Source organism: Gallus gallus, chromosome 1, assembly GCF_016699485.2.
Source record: "Gallus gallus isolate bGalGal1 chromosome 1, bGalGal1.mat.broiler.GRCg7b, whole genome shotgun sequence".
NCBI lineage: Eukaryota > Metazoa > Chordata > Aves > Galliformes > Phasianidae > Gallus > Gallus gallus.
Genome location: NC_052532.1, coordinates 118,194,534 through 118,218,409, shown reverse-complemented (window position 1 = coordinate 118,218,409; position 23,876 = coordinate 118,194,534). Strand labels below are relative to the sequence as shown.

The window sequence follows — 23,876 nt, the reverse complement described above, 5'->3', positions numbered from 1 at the left end:
ACAGTTCTGTCAAACTGTGATTGCATTAGGACAGTGTTTCCATTTGGTAGAGGTTGTAAGCTGGCAGAAGTGTTTCAAACTTTCCATGCTGTCAGTGTGCATCCAGATAAACAAAGACAGAAGTTGCTTTTCATATCTATATATGAAAGGCTTGTAAAAAGTGATGTTTGTTACAGGCATTCAGAAAACACTGCACACCCTGTACCTGTGAGCTTCTTCACTGATTCTTTTTTCTCCCTTTGTGATGTGGGAGCATGTCAGAGAAAGTGTTCTAGAACTGATAGCAAATGAAATAATACACTGTGAATACGTCTACAGATAACGCACACAAAAGAAACTTAGTAAACAGAGATAACCTTCCTTTCTGCGGTATAAAGATAAAAGTAGTTCCTCTGTTAGCAGTTGTAAATAAATAAATAGTGCAGTAAATAAGAATAAGAACATACCATTTTGTTACTTGAAAGTCATATGACATGCTGTTTCACTCAGTGTTTTGCACTTGGAGAACTGTTGCACTTTGTAGTAGAGAAGTCTGTCAGGGTGTGAACTTAGTTTGTTTCTGGAGATGCTCAACTACCAGCTAGTGCTTACTCAGAAAGAGTGGTTAATGAAAAACTACTAGTAATAATTGCATGCTGATTCTATTTAAAAAGATTTTTTTGACTGTCCACTCATGGCTTTTTTCCTTCAGTTTTTCAGACAACAGCATCTATAAAATGGGCATAGCAGAAATTTTCTTTTGTCCTTGTAGTTCTTTTTGTTTTTTTTTTTAATTTTTCTTTCACTGTGATGATAGATTAAAGCAGAACGATATGAACAGTCATTAGGGCGTTAAATAACTTGTGTGGTGACATTCATGAATTATCTTTGCAGAAGTTTATAGACTTAATTTATTTAATAGCAGACTTAATTTATTTAATAGCTATGGTAACAAACATTCTTTTGTTAACATATAAGCCAGTGATGCTATTTGACGACAGTATCTTCCTATTAGTAATTTCTCATCTGTCAAACCAACCTAATTGTTTACTCATTGTAGTTGTATAAATGCAGCAATCTGAATTTTTCCGAAGATATATTGCTAAATAAAACTTTCAGAGCTATTCTACAGTTGATTTTTCTCAAGCAATCCCTGTGAGCAGCTTAAAATTTTCTTTATATGGTCTCCTACGATTTGTTGGTACAGTGAAAGTTTCAAATGCCTTCCACTTGTTTGCAGGACAAGGAGTGTGTAAGGAGTGAGTGATAAGATTAAGGAAGAAATGTGTGACAGTTTCTACCCTGCTGCCTTGAAATATGCTCACGTAGTTTGATATGTTTAGTCCTTTAAAGCATCTACTTAATGGAAGGGCTTGAATGAACTTAGCTATCTTTGAAGATAGAATAGGAGCCTATCAATCATTGCACTAGTGAAAAATTCCTTTACTTTATGCATTCACACACTGAACTCTTCAGCGATGATGTGCTGATCTGAAACAAGTCAACATCCTAGCTCTTTCTTCGCCCTTCAGACACACGAGCATTTGAACACTTCAGTAGCAGAATGTCAGTGACTTATTTGCCCTCTTGGAACATGTAAGCATCATACTGTGGGTAGTGGAACTACTTAAAAATAAAAAGCAAAGCTGTTTGCCATTAGCACTTAGTAGAGAGTGCTATCAGTTACCATTTTTAGTTATGATTGTAACTGTTTTTCACATAGTGGTTTTATGCCAGTCTTGTTGCTCTGAAACAGAGAGGAAGCATGATGGCAACAGCCAGGCACTAGTCTTGTCTAGAAAGCTCAGTGGTTACAAATCACACAGGATCAGGAGTTAATATAAGGTTTTCAAACTTTTAAAAGTATTTCGTAGAATTATAGAATCACCAAGGTTGGAAAAGACCTCCAAGATCATCCAGTCCAACTGTTTACCTACCAGCAATATTTCCCACTAAACCATGTCACTTAGTACAACATCGAAATGTTTCTTGAACTCTACCATCACTCTACCATCTCCCTGGGCAGCCCATTCCTGTGCCTGCTCACTCTTTCAGAGAAATATTTCCTAATGCCCAACCTGAACCTCCCCTGACACAAGGCCACGCTCTCTTATCTTCTCCTGCTAGTTATGCAAGAGAAGAGGCCGACCCCACCTCACCACAACCTCTTTTCAGGCAGTTATAGATAGTGATAAGATCTCCCCTTTAAAAGGCGATAAACCTCCTCTTCTCCAGACTTAACAATCCCAGCTCCCTCAGCTGCTTCCCATAAGAAATGTGCTCCAGACCTCTCACAGCTTCGCTGCCCTTCTCTGGACGTGCTCCAGGGCCTCAATGTCTTGCAGTGAGAGGTGCAGATCTGAACACAGTACTCAAGGTGCAGCCTCACCAGTGCTGAGTACAGAAGGATGATCACCTCTCTGCTCCTTCTGGCAACACCTTTTCTGATACAAGCCAGGATGCCATTGGCCGCCTTGGCCACATGGGCACACTGCTGGCTCATGCTCAGCTGAGTGTCGACCAACACCCCCAGGCCCATTTCTTCTACATTGTCTCTCAGCCACCCTGCCCCAAGCCTGTAGCATTGCCTAGGGTTATTGTTACTGAAGCACAGGACCCAGCACTTGGCCTTGTAGAACTTCATCCCATTGGCCTCAGCCCAGTGATCCAGCCTGTCCAGATCCCTACCCCCAGGCAGATCAACACTTCCTCCAAACTTGATGTCATCTGCAAACTCACTGAGAGAGTACTCAGTCCCCTCATCCAGATCACCAATAAAGGTATTGAACAGTACTTTTCAAGCTGTTATGTCAGAAAGATTGGCGAGTAATAGGAAACAGCCACGTGAAAGTCTTCAAACTGGGAAAGTCAGCAATTCAGACTTCTCCTTTTGTATGCAACAAAGTAGTGTCTAAAGACTACTGAATTCTTTGTTAATGTACGGGCAAAATGTGATGATCAGACCAAGAATGCTGAAAAAATTATTAAATATTAATCTTCCTTTGGAGCTGACAGTGTACAGTGGGAGAAATCATTTTAGAAGCAGGGCACTTACTAGTTAAGAATAGTATGGTTTGCTGTCAAATGATTGGCTCAGCTGTCTGGTTATGAAAAGGAAGGAAGCATCTGCTTTACATCTGCATTAGACAAGGTGACTAGCTGATGGTCTTTTTTTACTTTGGCGACCTTAGTCTTCCTTCCTTAGTTGGTGCATATCTTACTTTTGATGCAAATAATACATTTCTTCTCCATGTTTGGTATAAATCTACTGAATGCTTTATTAGGTTTTAAAAAAAGAAGTTAAATGTGCACATGTAGACATAGCACAACAAAATTCCTTTCTTTTAAAAGCTACATTTGAGGTTTATGTAAAACAAAATCGTGTAATGATTATGGTGCCAATTTTTAGTATTAGGGAATGCGGCACTGGGTAGCACTGATTTTCTGTGTCTAGGCTTTAGAAAGCTATTAATACATAAAGTATGCATGAGTTTCTGTGTGGAATAAAAAAGGAGGAGTGCTTTGAAAGTCGTAGGTGTTCAGCTGCCTTGGCAGGAGGAACAAAAATTCTCCAAGCTGTTCTAAGAGGAGTGTTTGTTAAAAACAATGCAAGAGATCCTCAAACTTCCCCCAAACTGCCGGAGGGAGAAGAGTCAGTCTGAGCACTGCTGTATGTGTTCTGCCATCCAGTGGTGTAAAATGAAACTGAACAGAAGTCACACAGATAGTAATTACTTATGCCAGCATTCAGACTTCAGGATAGATGCCAGGTAAAGAAATGTATTCAAAAATAATGTTGAATGGGGTGAAGTGTTGGGAAGAAAGTGCCAAGTGTAAAACTTGTCAGGAAACAGAAGGGCAGTTATTTTGTCTGAATTACCTCTCCAATCTACCAGCTAGTGTTACTTGCAGAAAATGAGTTACCATGATGCATGTGACTGTGCTCATAAGGAAATCTTCTGTTAACAGCGAAGGCATTTATTTTAAAGGAATGTTCTGGGGAGAAGTGACTCAAATTGAGGCAGTAAATATTTCACAGATCTTGTGAGTGACATCTTGATATAAGGCTGCCCTTTAAATAAGCTTGTTTGGGTACAACTATGTTTTATTTACTGGGTGGGACAGTAAATAGGTAAAATGGTTATGCTGTGGAGAGTTGAAAACAGAAATGAGAGACAGAGTTTAATTATATCTTTAATGATCTGTTTCTAATTTTCTTTCTTCTAGCTTTTTAGACGTTTTAATTAAAGTCAGGAACAGACACAATGATGTGGTTCCAACCATGGCGCAAGGGGTGATTGAATACAAGGAAAAGTATGGCTTTGACCCATTTGTTAGCAGTAACATCCAGTATTTTCTAGATAGATTCTACACCAACCGCATCTCTTTCCGTATGCTCATTAACCAACACAGTAAGTAATTGCTTATTTCATCTTCAAGAGCTTTTGTTATTGCTTGTAATCCAGAAGCCGTATTTTTTGTTTGAGTATTTTTCAAACGCGTGACTAATTCTTAATGTTCTGTGCTAATGATGGTAAAGTTGTACTGACAACTGATTAACTTGGTACTTCACAGCTATCAGAAATGAATCCAAAGCACCAGTATGCTTTCTTCCAGAACTGGGGGGAGTTGTCATTGTGGCTGTCAGTTTTCAATCTTGTTGGCACAGACAGCCTGCGTAGTGATGCATGGTATTTTTAGATCTTTCTGCTCAGAAGTCTGTTAACGTCGTTTGTAGTGTTGGTGTTTATAATCAAATAGGAGGATGCAGGTTTTGAATAGGTTGTGCCCTGCATGTATTCTTTTTTAGTTTTTCATCAAGTTATGTAAACTTTCTTGCCTTTTAACTGATACTAATTGACTATTATCTTATTATTATATTTTATTAGTATTATTTTATTTATTAGTATTATTATTATATCTTTATTACTATTATCTTTATTTTATTATATTTATTTTATTTTTTATTTTATTATATCTTTATTACTATTATTTATTAGTATTATTATTATCTATTATTGAGCATATCTTGTACCTTTTAGCTCTAAGAGCTTCTCTGTCTGCCCGGTATTCAGCTTTTATGGCCTATTAACAACGTATGAGTACACCACAGATGATGGGGAGCAAATGCAGAGTAGTGCATTGTGAGGTTTAATACATCTTGTGTGTCTTTCCAGTAACCTTCCATGTGACTAGCATGTGCCATGCTGTGTGTGTACAGTTAACTTTCATGTGTCAGAGCGTACTGTGAGATAACTCTGCATTTATGTTGTGTTTCATTATTGATGCTGTTTATTACGGCGTGGCTCTGCAAGGAGCATTGTGCCTGTATATTACTTCACCATTTCTGGAATAGGAAAAGCTTTCATATCTTTTGCTTACTTCATACTGCCTCTGGTTCTTTATCAGAACTGCTTAATTTGCCAAAGCAGCAGAAAGTCACTTCTGCAAAAAAGCTTAAAATCTTTCTGCCTCATTGAGAGTTCAGCTCTCAGTGAAGGGTTTGGTGAGTGCCAGACTTTGCGTGAAAGTGGGAGTGGAGAATCATGCTGCTGAGAGTTGTCTTCAGCAGGGTTTCTGCCAATTTGCCGCAGTGTCTTTACATAGAACATCGTGCTATCCAGTAAGTTTGAGGTATCATCAGAGTTTGACTTGCTATGCTGTCTCAAGTGTAAAGGCAAGTTATTACCATTTGTTTTTCCTTACAGCGCTTCTTTTTGGAGGAGACATTAATCCTGCCCATCCCAAACATATTGGAAGTATTGATCCTAATTGTAATGTGGCAGAGGTGGTTAAAGGTAAGGAAACTAAGTTGATAATTTTGTTGATTAAAAAGTCCACAATTTAGAATATGAATAAATATACTATTCTGTTACAAAAGAGTGAAGGTGATGTACCTTGATTTAATAAATGGAAAACAAAGACGAAAACAACAAGAAACAAAAGTTTTGCAGTTGCTGACAGTGAAGCCATGGGCTAAATGCGAATTTCTAAAGCCTCCATAATTAAGAATGGTGAAACTTCTGTTACATTTCTGATACATTAACTAGGGAGACATTATTTTTTTTATCTTCAGTATGTCCTTTTCAATATCAGATTAAGTATCTAAATGTTATGTTAAAATTATGTATCCTTTTTCCCCCAAAATACTTAGAAATGTGTTCTAAGGTACTATTATTTTTACTTAATGCTGGTAATGAAGAAATTTGAGAATAAGTGCAGTTTTCTGATTGATTTATTAGGCCTTTAAGTACAGTGTTCTCAGATGTATTGTTGTTCCCCTGATTAATCACGTGCATTTCACCACATCTCATCCCGTTCTCTCTTGTACCAGAGACACGTTCACGTTATGAATGTTCATATGCTTTCAGAGCATTAGTAAATATGCATGAGGCAGTGCTGTCTCCTATCAAGAACTGGCTTATTGAAGAGTCATGCTCTGGATGTATCCATGTACAAATACAGTTTTTGAACTAGGAGTGAATTCCACCCTCTGTCCTTCGCTGCTGTTTATGCAGTTACTAGACGAGAAGGATGCGTTTCTTCCCTCTTCTTTTTGTCAGCTGTCAGCTAAGAGAGAGAACTTTGTTAGAATTTGGCCTGCGTGATAGCTTGCTTTGTAACAGATGATTTTTAGTGTTAGCAGGGCTCCTCGTCATCTAGCTCTGTTTTCTAAGGTGGCTGTTTTCCAGCAGCTCTATTTTCATTTGATTGATCTTATTCCACTTTGACCTTGGTATTGTATGGTACAGGCTTGTTTATTTCAATGCTCCTTCTAATAGCAGTGTTTGAATCTATTTTATCATGAAACTCATAGCTGCAATCTGTCGTGGACAGAGGAGTGCATGGTATCAACAGGTGTTCAGTCCAGTTTTCAAGCTAGTAGCTGCAGTAGATAAACTATATATGAAAACATGTCCTTTAACAAAATCAGGGCATCAAAAACAGTATCCACTGTTGTCTTTGAAAGAAACAGAATGTCATTAGAGGAAGAGCCTGTCTAGAGTCAAAGTAATTAAGGCTATTTCATCTGCAAGGTGGTCAGAGGGGTTAGCATACATTTTATATACTGTGCTAGCTCTAAAATGACCTAGTGCATAGGTGTTATGTGGAGCAATTTGCCAGAGGTCAGATGTGACTTAGGCACTGTGTGTGTCAGCTACAGGCTCTGTATGCCCTTCAAACCTGAAAGAAATTATTTACATGCCCACTTCTCGCTTCAAGCAGCTCTACTGAGTGTAGCATCTTTAAATGCCTTGAGGTGGGGTCACTGTCTCACTGACTGTCCTACAGAAATATTTTATTTATTTGAGCTGAGATCAACTCTGGACTTGTTCTTCAAGGTGTTACTTATATGTACCAATAGATCCTTCACTCCTGTTGTACCTCAAACCATAACATGAGGAATGTTTTGAACTTTTTGACGTGGTCTATTTTAAAGTCCTAGGCCTCTGCCAAAGACCAAGGTGGATTTTAGAAGAAGGGTAAGTGTCTGCACCCAGACACTTTTCTGGATGTTTTACTGGATCGTGAAGTGGTAGTGCCTGTCTTTTCATCTCAAGCACTTCAGGGTGGCTACTTCTTGAAAATGGATGAGTCTTATGTTCTGTTTAGGGAGGCTAAATGAAATCTTTCAGTCCCTTCGTTTTCTTGAGGTTTACATAGTGGATATCTGCAGTACATTCATATATTGATGTCTTTGGGTTTATTATCACCCTATTATTAGTATTCTTTTTAGAAGCCTTGAGGTTTTTTTTCCACAATAAAGAATCCAACTCCTGCTTTCTTGATCCACATTTGATTTTTGCTTCCACATAGATGTGGAAATTCTTTCAAATGTGCTTATATAGTCCTTTCTCCGTGTAGATGGCCTCTTAATCTAAATAGCTGCACAGTTACCTTCAGCTTTTGATGACTGACTGAGTCAAGGTGGTAACTCTGCTCCTTACATGTTTTGGTTTTTTTTTTAGTTAAAGTACAGGTTTATTCTCAAGGCCATCAGATATATATCCAATAATTTGGCTATTAAATGGAATTTTGATCTTTTTACTAGGGCACATTTTGTTGTGCTAGTGACAGGACCTTTTTAGAGAAGGTCTTCGGAATTGACTGTCTTGGCACAAAAGACTCCTATTGGAGAGTGATTGTGAAACATTCTTGGATTTGATCAAGAACATCCCCAACTTTGATTAGTTCCCTTTCACTAAAGCTCAAGCAGCATCTGTGTCAGCCTTGTTTGCTTTGTTCAGCCTTGCAGGTGTCAGAATAAGCTATATACATTTTTTTCCAGATAGCAGGCACAAATATCAATTGTCTGTAGGCATTTTGAAGGAGAGCAATTACAGATAAAACAACCAGCCTTTTCTGAGATTTAATGATTTTACTTGTTATGCTTGTCTTGGCAGTGACTATTTTGTTTTGTAGTGCCACTTTGGACAGGAAGAAGGTATTTCTAGGACTGGGTCAAATGCAACTGCTACACTGTCTTAGCAAATCACTCTTTGTCCACAGAACTACCCCATCTGTTCATGTGCTTGCTCATAGCCAACTCTAATAATGAGGAAAAAATCATTACCTGAAACCATTTTCTTTAAGGTAACTTAAGCAGTGTAGTTGCAAACGTTTGAGTTTGTAATTTCTCTTTAGGCTAATGTTTGGTGCTTGTTGCTGACGTGCTTTTGCAAAGGAGATACCGGTGAATATTTAGAATCACTAAAAATCTTAAAAAAAAAAAAAAAAAAAAAGCCCTCAAACTTTCTTGCTGTATTTTGTCAATACATAAAGACTAATTTGGATTCTGTGAAAGCTCTTTTTGTTTTGATTCAGCAGGAGAGAATGAGGTATCTTAGACTTGCATTTTTCCCTAAGAAACATTGTAAACCTTATCGTATTAATAAAAACCTGGATTTGTGGTGGAAGTGTCATTCTTTATCTGTGTTGGAAAGAACAAATACTAAATTGTGATTAGAACGTGAAAAACGAGCAAAGAGAGAGATGAAAAATAGCATGTCTCTAGAAATTTTCTTTTTTTTTTTTAATTTTAAAGAGAGTTCACACTTTCTTGACAAATAGGCAATGAGCCTTTAGATGTAAAGAGATTAGAATGGATGCTAGCGTCATGCTTGCAAACCAGTTAAATGAGCGTTCTGCTTGTAGTTTTTCAAATACTGGCTGAGCTTTGCTAGTCTTTTTTTAACTGACTTTTCATAAATTGGTGTTCTCTTTTTGTAGATGCTTATGAAACAGCTAAGATGTTATGTGAACAGTACTATTTGGTGGCACCTGATCTGGAAGTTGAAGAATTCAATGGTAATTGAGAACTTCATTTAATTTAAGTGATGCATTTAAGAAAAAGCGTTTCTAATATCTGTGGCTTTGGTTTTGATAATTAATTTTAAGTTGTAATTTGAACTCAACAATCTTATATTGCATCTCAGAATCCAGAGGGAATTGGCTGATGTAATTGCCTAGCAGCCATTCTCTATGATACTTGAAAAGTCATGGCCATTCGGTGAAGTCCAACGTGACTTGAAAAAAGGAAGTATTCTACCCATTTTTAAGAAGGTTAGAAAGGATGACCCAGGGAACTACTGACCAGTTAGCCTTGCCTCAGTGCTGGGAATATCATAGAGCAGGTCCTCCTGGAAGCTATGCTAAGGCACATGGAAGAGAGGGAAGTGATAGGGGATAACCAGCATGGCTTCACCAAGGGCAAGTCCTGCCTGGCCAACTTCGTCGCTTTTTTTTTGATGGTGCATCTGTGGGCAAGGGAAGAGCCACTGATGTCATCTGTCTGGACTTCAGTAAGGCCTTTGACACAGTCCTCTATAATATCTCCAAATTGGAAAGATACGGAACTGGTTGTGAGATTGTACCCAGGGAGTGGTGGTCAGTGGCTTGATGTCCAGATGGAAATTGATGATGAGTGTTGTTCCTCAGGGGTCAGTACTGGAACCAGTGCTCTGTAACATCTTCATCAATGGCATCAACAGTGAGATCGAGTACACTCACAGTACGTTTGTAGATAACACCAAGCGATGGCATGCGGTTGACATGCCTGAGGGACAGGATGCCATTCTGAGTCACCTAGGCAGACTGGAGCAGTAGGGCCCCACAGGTGAATCTTTTGAAGTTCAGCAAATCCAAGTGCAAGGTCTTGCGCGTCGGTTGTGGAAGCCTCCACTATCACTACAAGCTGATACGCTAGGAAACTGATGAGACAATCTACATCAGTGTGTTGACTGATTGCTTTGTTCATCATTTGTATTGATAAAATAATTATGAGACTTTATATACAGTCTCTGTCTTTAGGAGTAGATCTTTAAATTATCAGCCCTCAATGCCATAAAGGGTAAAATTGACTCTAGCCATTTCTTGCATGTGTATTTATGTCTACCTGTGCTTAGGAAACAGGGATTTAAGTGACCTTTATTCCATGTGGACCACTTTTGAGTCTGTCAGGCTGTGACTGTGTAACTTCAACACCGGTAGATATTTGAATTTTCAGGAATGACTGCATCTTCAGCACTAGACTGTCACTTAGTGCTCTGGTATACAGAGCTGTGCCATACCATACGCCTCTACTGAAATACTAATAACAGGGACAGCAATGGACAGAGCAAGTTATGATTTGGAACAAGAGAATTTTGATAGCTTCAAATATATTTTGAAAGTTTACGAACACCTGACGTTTTCTATGCTTTTAAGTAAGGGAAATATTTCTTTTTAGAATATTAAGCAGTGATTTTTTTTCTTAGTTTAAGAATCTTGGAGCAGCAAGTATGCTTAAATATAGTATGTGTTAAGAAAAGTGAATCCCATCTAAGTGCAAAAGCTGTTATTCATAACATACATTTGGTACTAAATCAACCACTGATTCATCAAGTTTCATGAACATTCTAAAAGCCTGCTGATGTTGATATCTTTAAAATTCATTAGCATGCGTCATTTAAGGTGAAAACAGCAACTGAAATCTATGTTTTTATGCAGGATTTTTCATGGGTTGTATTCTGCACTTAAAAAATTAAAACATGCTTAGATGACTTTGCCTGTAATTTCATGGTAGTCCTGCAAATAGAAATGCTACAGGATAGTGTTTGGGGAAAAATAATCTTTTTCTTTTTTTTTTTTTGTTTTGTTTTAGCTAAAGCTCCAAACAAGCCTATTCAAGTAGTCTATGTACCTTCTCACTTGTTTCATATGCTATTTGAATTATTCAAGGTAGGTTGTGCTTATTAATATTTGGAAGGGGGTTGTGAACTCTCATTACTGTTGAAATTTGAGATTTTTTTCAGTTGCAGCTCTGAAGTTTTGTTTCAATTTTGCTTTCTTATACTTATCCCAGTGAAGAGTTTGAAATTCTGGTGAAAGTTAAGCTCTCAAACCTCTTATGCACTTGTATAATTAAAAAAAACCCTCTGTTTTCCCCCCTCTCTCTTTGGCCTTTGATACCGATGAATTTGACTCATGATAGTCTTTGCAGTGATGGTACATCGTCTTACCATTTCCACAAGCTTGTTTTATTTATTGCAAATATCAGTGTCTTTTGCCCATTTTAAGAGCAGCCCATGTGTCTGTGAATAGTGTAAATGGAATGCTTTGTCCCGTTTTTTTGTGTTTTCTGGACCACTCAAACAACAATGAAAATGGAACAGAACTACTGTATGTGCTGGAGCAAGACAGGTGGTCTCTGGGTGGTGCATTTGTACTTGGGAAGTCAAGAAAAGAAACAACGCATTTGGTCAGAGAAATTTTTCCTAAATGATCACATTTGGGCATTGATTTCTGGCGTTAGACTAGTATGTTTGTTTAAAATCTGTCCTTATTTTGCCATTTGTAATGTTACTTTGAGAGAAGACCAGATGAGAATTTGTACAGTGCTTGTACGTATGCTTTGGTACAAGCTGTTTAAACAGCATGAAACGAATAAATTCTAGCTATAAGTGATGTTAATCTGTGACGGACTGGCAGTGGAAATTCTTCTAATAGGTATGATAAAGTCGGAATAATAGACTGTGCCATAACCATAATACTGGGAAAAAATGCTAGCTTTTGCTGTCTACCATCAGTAGTGGTGTTGTGCAAGACAGGCTGGAAGAATGGTGTTGTCTCGTAGATGGTCCCTTGATTTTGCACAGAAGTATTTTTCTGGCTTTAGGTTCTCTGAGTTTCTGTCATGGATAAATGTATGGTAGAGTTTTGGTATAGAAATCTAACTGAACACCTGCTTGACTTGGAAGCACTCTTTGAATTTCTTTTAATATGATCTTTCTTCTCTTTGCACAGGACAAGACATTCAACAAAATATATCCAGGTTCAAGGTTGACACACAAAATGTATATGGTAAATTTATAATCAGAGACGCTTTCTTTTCTTTTAACTTCAGAATTCAATGAGAGCTACAGTGGAGTTGCACGAAGGTAAGAGAGAAGGATATCCATCGATCAAGACCTTAGTCACTCTGGGGAAAGAAGATCTGTCTATTAAGGTGAGTGCCAAAAAATACGTTCATATGCAGTTTGACATAGCAGGTTGGTAAACAATCCTAAACTTGTAATTTGAGAAAGCAAATGAAGTACTGCATGACCTCTGATGCTTCATGTTCATTAATATTTTTAAAGTCATTTATGTAATACTTTCATGTGTTCTGCACGTCTCTTCAGAACATAATGCTGAAAACTAACTTTTCATTCCTTAGATAAGTGATCAAGGTGGAGGTGTACCTTTAAGAAAAATAGACAGATTGTTTAACTACATGTACTCAACAGCACCCAGGCCTAGTTTGGAGCCCACAAGAGCTGTTCCTTTGGTAAGCAATTGTAATGCATGTTTAAATGTCCTTTTGTGCGTTCCTTTCACTGCAGTCTACTGGATCAGATTTTCCATTGAAGTAATTGTTTATTGTTAGCAATTCCATGCAGGTAGAACACATCAGGATAAAATGGGGTCTGTTATCACCACTTAGTCTTTGGAACAGGAAGTTGCTTTTCTTTGTCTTGACGTTATATTCTTGGAAACAGGCATACATCTATGAGCATGGCATTATCACAGGTACACGGGCAGGATTTTTACTGCTGCATTACCGAAAAGGTAAATAATCTAAAAAGCCCCTCCTTGATGTATAAATTATGTTTATTTGAGTTTATTTCATGTACTGAAGAGGTGAGCCACGCTGTGTGTTTTAGTACTTGTGGAACACCTCCTGATAGTGCACAAGCTTATATGGAATTTGGAAGATGACTTTTGTTTAAGTTCTGGCCTGTGAAAATGCACTTAACAAAAAGTCCATGACAGCCATGCAATATGATGGCTTTCAGTGTATTCCTGTTCAGCTGGAGACGTGATACAGTCTCTTGAGATCTGTCAGTCAGACTTCAATGAGTGAGTTAATACTGATTGCATTCTTGTCTCTATTCTTGTGTTTTGTTCTGTTTTGCTTCTGTTGCCATCCTTTGTCTTTTAAGTGTGTCAAGAAAGTTTATTATTCAGGAGATTTCCTTTTTCTCTTTAAAAATACTCTCATGTAGTGTGTTCTTAAGTGTCAGTTTTTGGTTTTTTTAATGGTGCTTTTGTAGTTGAAGTGCTTTCAGGCAGCAAATTATATATATGTATATAATTGTGATAGAAAATAATGAGCAGTGAGTAGGAGGTAGAAACCAAGTCAGAGTGGTTCAGAGATGATACATTTCCTTCCAGATGATTAGCGAAGTCTTTGCGGTACTATCTTAGACCACAGACCATAGCACTGTGCCGTGTAAACTTACTGGTTTGTTCTCACAGTGCTTGGTGTCACATGAGTAGGTCTGAAGCCCAGTTCTGTATTTACATTGGCTTGATATTAATCCTTCATTATTCCAAACTTTACAGCACCTCTTAGTAACATGTTTCAAATGGTGCTGTGCCTTTTGCATTGAAAAACAAAACAAAACAAAAAATACCTAAGTCCCTAAATGAAATGAGACGAGTGCTAGGAGACAGATCTTAATTCAAATACAAACTTCTTTCATGAAATCAGGGATGGTGGAAGCTCGCTTCATTTATAATCTGCCTTTGTTCTGTCTCAGTTTTGATCAGCAATTTACTATCAGAGCTCACAAAGATTTCCTGAAACTTGTTCTTCCTATAAACTTGTACCTTGATTGCCAGTTGTATTCACCATTAAAATGTCTCCTCCTTTGTGACTCTGATTGTAAGATGTTCAGCTCGAGATTTACACTGTATTCATTGTATTACATTGTTACAGAAGAAAAACGGCTTTCACAGTGCACCTTGATATGTATTACATATTGTGGTCCAGATTCAATTACAAAAGCAATTATTTCATACTCGGTATGTCCGTAAAGAAATACAAATCTTTCAGCAGAAAGGTTTTCACATAAATGAATCATCTTGAAAGTCTGTGCGGAAGGAGGGTTTCTTTATCACTTAATGTGAAAGACCAAAGCCGGTGAAGAATTACCATGCGCTGTGCTCGCTTGTTATTCTTGGCTTAGGTAATGTTCATTAACTAAATTGCAGTACACTGTAAATAGGTGTATTTTTCTATTGTAACCTTCCTCTTGCTATGTGCTCTCCTGTCTAGTTTATGAAACATGCGTGGACTTGGGGAGTGGAAGAAAGGAGGGATTGTTTTGTTGATGGATGAAAATTCTGGTATTGAAAATGTTTTTTTAAAATCTGCTGAGAGACCTTGTTACCATGGCAGCATTCTGATTCTAGCAGGTTTTGTACTCATTTGTGCTGGCATAGGCATAATGACAACATTGGAAACACACAGTAATGTTTAAAAAGTTGATTTTTAAACAATTAATTAAAAGGGGGGAGTTCAGTGATCCTCCCTTTAGCAGCATTTGGTTGTAGTGGGAGAAATGTGGCTTAAATCAGGATTAATTAAACATGCTGACACTAGTAACACAATTAAATGTTTTCCCATTTGTATTGCACACACTACAGCATTTCATGTAAAGTTAGTCCTACAAAGCTTCCCCTTCTCAAGGCAGATGGACCATTACTGACTATGCTCTTTCCTCTACGTCACAGACCAATGTAGTAATCGCTTCTTTATAGTCTTTTTGGAAAATATAGCAAAGCTTGCCTTAGCACGGTACTCATTTCAAATCTTTTGTCTTCATTTTTCTTATAAATCAACAGTTCTGGAAAATAACCTGAAGGCAGCATAGAGAAAAAGCCAACAGCAGATTTTTTGGAAGAGGGAAGTGTGACATAGTTAGGCAGACTAGTATGCAGTGAAAAAAGACCTTCCTGGAAGGAGCAGGAAGCAAACAGAAGTAGGACTTGGGTTTTAAGGAGGTATAGTTCTGCAAAGCAGAAAGTAGAGTATGTTGTCAGAATTGCTGAGTGCTGCCCTTTTCCCTAGCTGGGGCTGCGTACTGCCTACAAGCTGCAGTTCAGCTTGTTTCTGAATTCCACTAACATGCTGTTCTGTCCCTAGAAAAGATGCAAGCAAGCTTTTGTACCTTTTTTGGAACTTCCCGTTTTTAGAGATCAGCAAAGAAATGCATCTGGTCTTGAAACGGGTTGCAAGAAAGTGATGCCAGTGTCGGTAATGGGAGTCTTTGAGGATTGTTTTGAAGCATGCTGTTGTTTGAAAAAGTGTATCTAAGCAGCTGTTCTAATTGTGGAAATGAACACTAATGACTATTAACAAGCACTATGAGTAGAAAAAGGTATCGTTATGCTAGCAAAATGAGGAACAGAAATGGTACAGATTAGCTGTTAATCACCAGTGTGAGTAACTGTAAACCACTGAAGATGACTAAATTAACACTTCTGTAAAAAGGCAAAGTGGACAAAAGTTGCTCTAGAGATAATGAGAACAAGAGAATTAATGATGGATACTGTAATACAAAGCTCTTTGATACTCACCCTTCTTCCCTAAGGGATTTATTATAAAGTGATACCACATACAGCGCTCAGAGTTTATGCTTCTTAGCCTTCTTTTTTTATTATTATTTTTGTCATTCTGGGGCTTTGTTTTCAAGATTCAGGGCATGATATTTAGTTATTACGTGCCTAGTATTGCATAGGTTCAACAAAAATAATTTACTCTTACCTAAACTCTCCCTTCTCCTAGTATTTTTGAGGTTGCTTGTGTATAAATAATGTAGTGAATGGAGTTTGTTAGTTTTCTGAATCTTCAGCGTCAAATTCTTCTTGTAACCCATTTTTATGGAAAAGTTGTGTTACTGCATTGCTTTGTATATCCTTACTTTAAATTCTTGTATGTCTGGAATTCTTCCTTTATTGCTCTGGATAGCCCTGAAAAATCCAGGGAGGTTCAAGTAAATAATCAAACACAGTGTTTGTCAGGATGTCCCCCGTCATCTGAAAGAGGTGGTGTGTAGGCCAAAATCTTACTCCCTGTCAGCAGTGAGTGCCTTTATTTTTGTGTCAACTTCCTACATGAGTGGGTTGGAATAGGTGTGAATTGCTGACTTATTTGTGGCTGTGATTATGAATCTGACAGGTACAAATCTTAGATTTGTGGTTAGTTACGCCTATTGTGCTTTGGTAAACAGATCATCTGCACATCTACACATTCTCAGTAGATCCCTCAGTGTTGTGTAATCCTGACTTCTTGCTGGAGGGGTAAACAATACCAAGAATTATTTGCCTTCTGTTGCTTTGAAGTTAGTTTCTTCTGTAGTAGCCTTCTAATCTCTGTTGCAATGTGGCACCTGTCAAAAATCTGGTATTATCAGAATGGTAATCACAGTCAGGAAGCTACAGACCGTTATCAGTTTGCTTTACTGATGGAGGTAGCATGTACTGTATGACACCTACCTTGAGGAAAGGTAGGCTGTATGATTACCTCCTTGAGGAAAATATAAAATTGCAGAGTGGCATGGGTTGGAAGGGACCTCAAAGCCCACCCAGTTCCAACCCCACTGCTGTGTGTAGGGCTGCCACCCACCAGATCAGACTGCCAGGGGTCCCATCCAACCTGGCCTTGAAAATGGACAAGGTAGACCTAAAAAAGGCTTCTTTTAGTTTCTTTGTTTTCTTCTATTTCTGTACGTAAAAGAAAAAAAAAAAAACTGCCTAGGAAAAAAAGAATGTTCCAAGTGTTGAATCTGTACTTATAGTGCAGATGGAGGAATATAGAAAGACTTGAAGGGTAATTGGAGGCAAATCTGATCGTTAGTTTAATCTTCTGTTTTATAAACGGCTATGATCTGTAGCACTTTTTTTTAACTTCTTGTTTGTTCCTTCTTTTTGTAGGCTGGGTTTGGCTATGGCTTGCCAATTTCTCGTCTGTACGCTAGGTACTTCCAAGGTGACCTGAAACTCTACTCAATGGAAGGTGTTGGATCAGATGCTGTAATTTATTTGAAGGTATGAATTTGCCCCTTTCATAAACTAGCAATGCAGTGCAACTTGGTAGCTTATAGTGGGCAGGTGCCATTCAGTGCATATGAACTTTCTTTTCATTCTTTGTTTTCAAATTTGAAATTGCTATTTTTATTATATTTCATCTGAATGAGTTGCACAGAGTTGTAGAAACAACTCAAAAAGATAACGTCGACTCTCACACTTGTCAGCTTGCCTTGAATTCCTTTTTTTTTTTGTCTCTTGTGTTGGATTTTTGCATTTTATTGTTGTATCATAAGAGCTGAATTTTTCAAATAACTGTGTGATAAGAGAATTTTGGATAATACTTCATTGATTCTAAAATTTTTGATTCCAGTAAAAGTGAAAAAAGACTACCAACTGACTAACTCCTGACTCGTAGACTTTTCTCCTATCCTTGACCTTTGTGCAATAGACTGTATTGATCCTGTTGGCACTTCTCAAGAGATAGCAGGCTGTGTGGGGGGCTTACAGTTAAACTGCTTGAATTTCATCAGGGGATTTAAAAGAATGTAGAGAATAGCTCGTGCACCAGGCATTAACTCAATGTTGCTACTGTGCCTTGCTGTATTTAGTGAGCAAGTTTTGGAATTGTGCACTGATTTCAGTTTTTAATGAGCTTAATCCTGTGCAAGTATCCATAGAGGAAAAAAGTATGGTGTTTCTCAGAGGAAAAAAAAAAAGGCATGTGGATGGACCTAACTGTTTCTAGAATTGTGCTGTTGGAGTCTGAGTTTATTGTTTAAGTAGCACTCATACAGAAGCCTAAAATGCATCTGACCAAAACTTATTTCTCTTGCTGTCTTTTTAAACACCACTCCCTGAAAGGAAGGGAAATACTTTAAAATTCTATTTTCTTGTAACTTTTACTGTCATGTTGTACTTTAGGAATGACTGGTCAAAGCCAAAGTATTTTCAGAGTAGTGCAGTGATGTGCAATGCTTCAGTAATTGAGACACTTCCACAGTTACAACCTCTGTACTAGAACAACCCCCAGAGTATCATCTTGCTTTCGGTATCTCCAAGTGGTATCTTACCATTGCTTTTGTTTTTCCATAGGCCCTTTCAAGTGAATCATTTGAAAGACTTCCTGTTTTTAATAAGTCAGCGTGGCGGCACTACAAGACCACACCTGAAGCAGATGACTGGAGCAATCCTAGCAGTGAACCAAGGGATGCTTCTAAATACAAAGCTAACCGATAATTTGCCACCTTTTGTCTCTGTTGGAGATGACCTCTGCATTCAGTATAAAGTCTCTGCTTTGTTCCAAAATCCTCCAAACCACAATAGCTAATTACTTCTAAACAAAGACCTAATCAGGGCATTAAAAATAGTAAGAACAAAGTGATGATCGGGACTTACAGGAGGCACTAAGCACGTTTGGGATGCGTATCCTGCCTGTTTCACCAGAATATGCTTGGTTGCTTCAGTCATGCATTGACAAAAGGGATTGCACTTAAGTATACACCGTTGTAACAAAAGATACTATTTTAAGTGCCAATTTTTATTCCACTAAGAATTAGCGAATTGTGCAGAATCCCTTTAAATGGTGAATAGCGTCTTGCACAGCAATCTGGTGTGAGAGAGAAATTCTAGTCTAGTTAAGCATATGCTTTGAAAATCCACCTTTTGCTGCATTTTATTTTGCGGTGTCACCTCTTACAGAAAATCCCTTTGAGCTCTCTAGATCTCATATCTGATGAGCTTATAAATGTGTAGTTCTGAAAAGGGTTGTACAGCTTTAAACCGATGCTTTTCCCAAGTTCCCCAAACCATTTTTGTCCAGTGCATACAGAAATTATGTTGGTGTAAGACATTGGGAGTTCCACTTTTTGGTATGCACCTTAATGAGTTTCCTGACACTGGAACACAAAAGTATTTTTAAACATTTTTTCCCTGTTTTCATGAAAGATCATAAGTAGGTAGATCATCTCTCCATACAAAAAAATCCTGTTGATGTGAGAGCAGGAGGTAATCACATTTTGTGTTTATTGCCTGTCATCTCTGGGGGAATGGGGGAAACCTGAAAGGCCAGACAGCCACTCGTACACATAAATTTGCCTTAAGAGTGTTGGTTTCTTGGAACCTGATTAGCTTAAAACCTGTAAATAGTTTGCAAAGTTATTTATATATTCAATGTCTGACAGTAGTCTGGTAATCTGAATTTGTAGTGTATATAAAGATGTTGTACACCAGCTTTTGGAAAGTGTCATTGATCTAAATAAATGAAACTGGAATTATCACAGAAATGGGAAGGGCAAAACATAACCAGTACCCGATCTGAAAGGAAAAAAAAATTAAGGAGGAAAAGATAAAGTGTCATCTCCTCAAATTTCTCGTAAGGGTTGCTACTGAGCATTAGGAAACTGCTCTTCACCGGGTCTCTGCCAAATACCATTTCTGCTACTGTGGCTTTTCAGAAGAATCTGCGAGGTTCCAAAGTTCTGCTGATAAAATAGCCACAGGAATAAAACAGATGAGTTGTAAGTAACTCTGCACCCTTGGTTTCTTCTAGATGCTTTGATACTTTTTTTGAAAGACATTACAGATTTTAGCATGGAAAACTGAAACTTGTTTCCTAACATTTTGGGGGAACTGTCCATGTCCTCCCAGTACAGTATTTTATTTCCTTTTGTAGAGGACTGGCCTGTTAGGTAAGCAGGGAAATGCTGAGAGATTCCTAGATATTTTTTTAAAGAATACCCTTAGTTTAACTTAATGATAGTACTTAGCACTCTTCATCAGAGGACAGTGGAGTGCTTTGAGCAATAAGTGACATGTAGACTCATTTCTGAAAAGTCAGAGTCCCTGCCTTACAAACTCGTGCTCCCAGCTGTCGCAATCAGTTCAAGAATTTGTATAGGAATGGTCATGAATTTGCAGGGCTTGGGTTATTGTAAGCATCTCTGCACTGTACATTTAAGTCACGCTGGATTGCCAGGTTGCTTTAGCATGATCTTGAACATGTCTGCTGAGTGCTGCAACCCGCTTCAGAGGCCCAAACAGCAGAGTGGCTGCTGAAGCTGCCTGGTGCTGGCTGTGAGCAGAGACTTTCCAAGCTTGGAGATGGAGCCCTCTGATGGGGTTGTTTGTCTCCAGCTGGACTTCTGAAACACTTCCTGGGAAACCTTCACAGGCACAGTGAAGGTGCAGCTTGTGTGATCCCCAGAGCAATAACTTCCTATGACTGTAGGCACGGCTGCTGAGAAGGCAGATTGCTATTGGAGTGATACAGCCATGTGGCTGTAGCTAAATCAGTAGTAGTCCAACTGAGGTGTGGAATTGAAATGTAGCCAGTTAACTTCTGCCCTCGCCCATAAATTCTTACTGTCTCTTGAACTTGTTTCAAGTTGTGTGTGTTCTTCCACTCATCACAGAAGAGGGCTTACTTAAAAATAGATGTTTGTGAGAAAACTAGTGTTTTCCCAGTTGCATGTGGTCAGTTTTTCCTAGAACGTGACCAAAAACATTCCAAGAAATAGGAAGCTGAAACTGAGCTTTTGTTAGAAATCAGATTTTGTAGTAGTAAATTCGACCCCCTCATAAATGAGGAGGAGAAGGAACAGAAAGAAGAGAAAGGATGCAAATGCTGAACTTTGATTTCATGGCTGATCCTAAATGAAAGTGAAAATGCTGTGGAGGATTACGTTTTGATAGTCCCTTCTCTTTCTTCTCAAAAACCACTAGTTGGTGTTCGGGTACCCTAGTAAAGTGCCCTAGTACTTAAAAGCTGAAGTCCCCCTGATGTGGTAACTACTTCCAGGAACCCTGAGCACCTATGAACTGCTCAGAGCAGGGAAACAGAAAATGCATTCCTTGTGTTCTTCCCTTTTTCAAAGTTTGCCCTCAGGCATCACACTGAATATATGTGAGAAACAGCTTTACTCCTCTCCGACCTTGACTCAGCAGCTTGTGCGTTCTACAGTCCTGCAGCTCTCAGGTATGCCGTAGATTGGTCTTTGCTTGTCCTCTTGCCACTCGTCTACGCAGGAGTATCAGTCTGAAAATGGTCTTAGGACCATGCAGCAGCAGGCCTTGACGAGCTTTCCAATGGGTGTTCCTGAAAAATGAGGGTGGGCACCTTTTCACTATGCCTAGCTTAACTGCACACACTGTTCTTTTTTTCACTTACTGCTACCTTTAATTAGTATCCATCATAGCTATGTATTTTAATATTTTGGGACAGTTAATTCCAAACTTAACTTTCTGATGATATCAAATTATGTCTTTTGTAATGGATTTCAGATGTGTGCTAATGCTGTTGCAACCTGTTTGTCTTGGGTTACGGGACAGAGTAAATAGGAAAACATGTTTTCAGTGAAAATACCGCGTATTTCTTGCGTTTAGTGCTTAACAGAAACAAACTGAGCAAGAGATGTGTCCCGCTTGATTCTCCCTGGGAATTTACAACTTCTGTATGCCGTACTGTGATGGATTAGCTGAGTTTTTTCCTCTACTGCATTTTTCTGGTGTATCTGTCTTGAACGTACAAAAATAATGCCCTGGCTAGCTGAATGTTAATGGATACTGAAGCCTCTCCAAATTACATACGTATCTCTGCTCCTTGTTTTCTCTAGGCTTTGTTTTGAGCATAACAAGGTGTCTGTGTAGGAGTTGGCATTTGACAAGAAAGATCCTGGAATGCTTCCTTTACAACAGTGAGGTGCAGTCTGTATCTCTGAACTTAGCTGTGATGGCAAGTCTTTGTCCTGCTACACTTTGTGCCATCTCTTGGGCAGCGTTTAGGGCAGGTCCCTTGGGACACGTATAAAGAATATGTTAATTCTGGTGTTCTTGGAAAACTCAAGCCACTTCTTGGCTATGTAAACTACATTTGATGCTGCAACTGGGTAATGTAATTTCCGTTCTCCTCAGTGGCATGTGGAATGTTTGCTTTGCTTAAGCAGCTGTTCACTTAGTCCACAAAGTAAACAGATTGACCATCCTGGAGTGTAGTGCAATCCTCTGTTCGCCTCAAGCCAGACTGTTTTGCGTGGAACCTCGACCTCATTTATACAGAAAACACTTCTCCCTCACCTTTAGTAAGCCTTTCTAGATCCGTACATGTTTAATGCTGCTAAATGCTAAGTGATCTTAAGTGATATAAGCCATTCTGTAGAAAATGAACTAAATGTTTATAGTTAGTGTTTTTCTCCTTACATTATCCAGGTCTGACTGCGAGGTGTCCAATTAGTTTGCATGCTCCCTTGGTTGTCATACAAGTGCTGTGGTTCCTCTTGGCTCTTATCTCCTCTTGCCATACTCGCTCATCATGAATCAGTATACCTAAATGTGTCTCTGCAGAACTTAAGAGAATGTGATGGCACATGACAGAGTAGTGCATTATTGAGCTCAGAGGTGAGGAACACAGGCATAGATTGTGTAGCAACTTCACGGCTGATTCTAGCCAATACTTGCACGTGTAGCAGCTTATCAGAGAAAACCCACTTTGGTGAATCTGTTCTCAGGATCAGCTGTTGGCGTTAATTTGAAGCAATGAAGATTCATGTAACTAAAGTACCTTTCTAATTGAAAACAAATGAGCCAATTTCAAGTTCACATACTCTAATTGCATTTTTAAGTTGCCTTAAAAGATCTCAGAGGTTGACACAGAGAACTCGTTTCTTAAATTTAGAGACTTGTTTTGGTAGGATTGGTGTGTTTGTGATAATTCTATCATTGTCAAACTCTCACTAAATTCATTATTGAAATTATTCCTTTGAATCGAATACATCTGAGAGGTGTCAGACTGACAATCCTTTGAAGTTCACGTGCTGTCTGCAGACCACGCTGACAGGCAGCGGCAGGACGGGTTTCCTGGTGCTGCTGCCAGAACCCAGCTCTTCAGCATGAGCTGACCTTACCAAAACCTGCTGGCTTTGCCTTCTCTGCTGAGCTGTTGACAACATGCCGATCTTGTGCCAGTTGTGTCGGGATTTGATGTGGGCTTCTGACAGTGGGAATCAATTGAATTCATTTTCAGCATCTGTTATTGGCAGAATTCCTGCAGTGCCAGCTCATGTACCATGCCCAGCACCCACGAGGTTACATGTTGCAGTTCCTCTGAGGTAGCAGCGTTGGTGTCAACTGAGCTTCCAGTGGAGGAGTGGGAAGCTCTTTCTTCATGAGATTACTTGATGTTTTCGATCCGATTTTGAGTCATCTTGTAATTTGTGTTGGAATTGTTTCTAGTCTGATACCCATGTATATAATTTGTGTATACTCTTTATTTTCCTTTTCTTTTCCATTGCTGACAAATAAAAATATGTAAAAACAACATGATGACATCTTTAAGGGACTGATTCAGAATCGCACGCTGTGGAGCTCTTCTCATGGTTGGACAGCACAGGGTGAGCCTCAGCCTTTTAGTGGGCACTTAAAGCTGGGAGCCTAAAATCTGCCTGCAAGTTGGGAATGTTGTCTGTCTTTTGTTCCTGTAAAATCACATCTTGGCTTTGAATGATTCTTTTCAAAGGAGGCTTTGGTTTTCTTTCTAAAGCTTTGCCATGTCAGTGAATCTTGTGGTA

The 23,876-nt window shown here is 38.6% G+C and overlaps 1 protein-coding gene across 3 annotated transcripts in view; it reads left to right on the top strand.

Moving 5' to 3' along the window:
• Positions 1–23,626, top strand: part of PDK3 (pyruvate dehydrogenase kinase 3) — a 54,149-nt gene extending 30,523 nt beyond the window's left edge. For all 3 annotated transcript variants that reach the window (NM_001006259.3, XM_040698652.2, XM_046940508.1), the window contains exons 4-11: positions 4,207–4,391; positions 5,688–5,777; positions 9,211–9,288; positions 11,123–11,199; positions 12,365–12,466; positions 12,677–12,787; positions 17,221–17,334; positions 18,409–23,626. In NM_001006259.3, the coding sequence (NP_001006259.1) occupies positions 4,207–4,391; positions 5,688–5,777; positions 9,211–9,288; positions 11,123–11,199; positions 12,365–12,466; positions 12,677–12,787; positions 17,221–17,334; positions 18,409–18,552 (901 nt within the window). In that variant the 3' untranslated portion in view covers positions 18,553–23,626. The remainder of the gene's footprint in view (positions 1–4,206; positions 4,392–5,687; positions 5,778–9,210; positions 9,289–11,122; positions 11,200–12,364; positions 12,467–12,676; positions 12,788–17,220; positions 17,335–18,408) is intronic.
• The last annotated feature ends 250 nt before the right edge of the window (positions 23,627–23,876 follow it).